This window comes from Taurulus bubalis, assembly GCF_910589615.1.
Source record: "Taurulus bubalis genome assembly, chromosome: 1".
Classification (NCBI taxonomy): Eukaryota; Metazoa; Chordata; class Actinopteri; order Perciformes; family Cottidae; genus Taurulus; species Taurulus bubalis.
The window spans coordinates 10,024,854-10,025,777 of NC_136589.1; the positions used below are offsets into that span (position 1 = coordinate 10,024,854).

At 49.1% G+C, this 924-nt stretch overlaps 1 protein-coding gene across 1 annotated transcript; it reads right to left on the reverse strand.

The window, feature by feature from the left end:
• Positions 1-243: 243 nt before the first annotated feature.
• Positions 244-720, reverse strand: ypel5 (yippee-like 5; the record flags this gene model as incomplete). The annotated part of the gene is made up of 2 exons (XM_079232906.1): positions 244-468; positions 580-720. The coding sequence occupies 2 exons, from the start codon at positions 718-720 to the stop codon at positions 244-246; spliced, it is 366 nt and encodes a 121-aa protein (XP_079089032.1).
• Between the last annotated feature and the right edge of the window lie 204 nt (positions 721-924).

Sequence of the window (924 nt, forward strand, 5' to 3'; positions counted from 1 at the left end):
CATAAATAAGGAAGTACTTTGGGGAAGCCTATTCTGCAGGAGTAGAGCCAGCAAACCAAACTTCAAATCAGCAAAGGTCTAAGGTCACAGGCTAGAGAACGGGAAGGGGTGTGAAGGGTGAAGCCAAAACTTCACTGACCACTAAGTCTGCAGGTGGTGCTGTGCAGCGCAAGGGGATAGAGGAGAGGGAGAGGAGGACATGGGGGTGGGCTTTCCCACACAAGTTAATCCAAGGTTAGGGGCTCATGAGTTGTCTGAGGGGACGTGCTCCTCGAAGCCCTCGCTCTCCCTAACCAGCGCCCTCTCCAGAATGACACGCCCCTCCTTGTAGCGCTGACTGTCCTCGGTAGCAAACTCATAGATCCAACCCAGCTTGCTGTTGCAGTTCTTGCAGCTGACGTCCCTCACCATGTGTCTGCCGGTAAGCATCACTCTGTCCTGCACCTCGCTATACTGGAGGTTCACCACCTGTGGAGTTAAAACACAAGTGCACAAGTGTTGACCTAGATGCTGAATCGGCATACCCCCGTTGTATTTAAAAGTAAACGTCAGAGGTATGTATCACTATTGTCGCTGTACCTTGTTGAAGAGGAAAGCCCTGCCTGTGGCTCCTGTGAAGCGAGTTGAGATAAGCTCAGACCTGTTGGTAAGGATGGTGTCACAGTTGGCACAGGAGAAGAGGCGAGTTCCTCCAATGTGGTCCAAGAAGATGCGTCCCATCCTCAAATCTCTGGGAGTGACTGGCCTAGGGCTAAAACAAGACAGAAAAAAGAGCAAACTATTTATAGTCGGAAAGTTAAAATAAAATAGGACGAGGTTATAAACAGTGTATAGACAGTAACACTGTACAATGGAGCCCCCTTAGATTTCCAACGTGACAATGTACACATTTAGGCACTATAAAAAGGTGAACTCTGGGAGGTT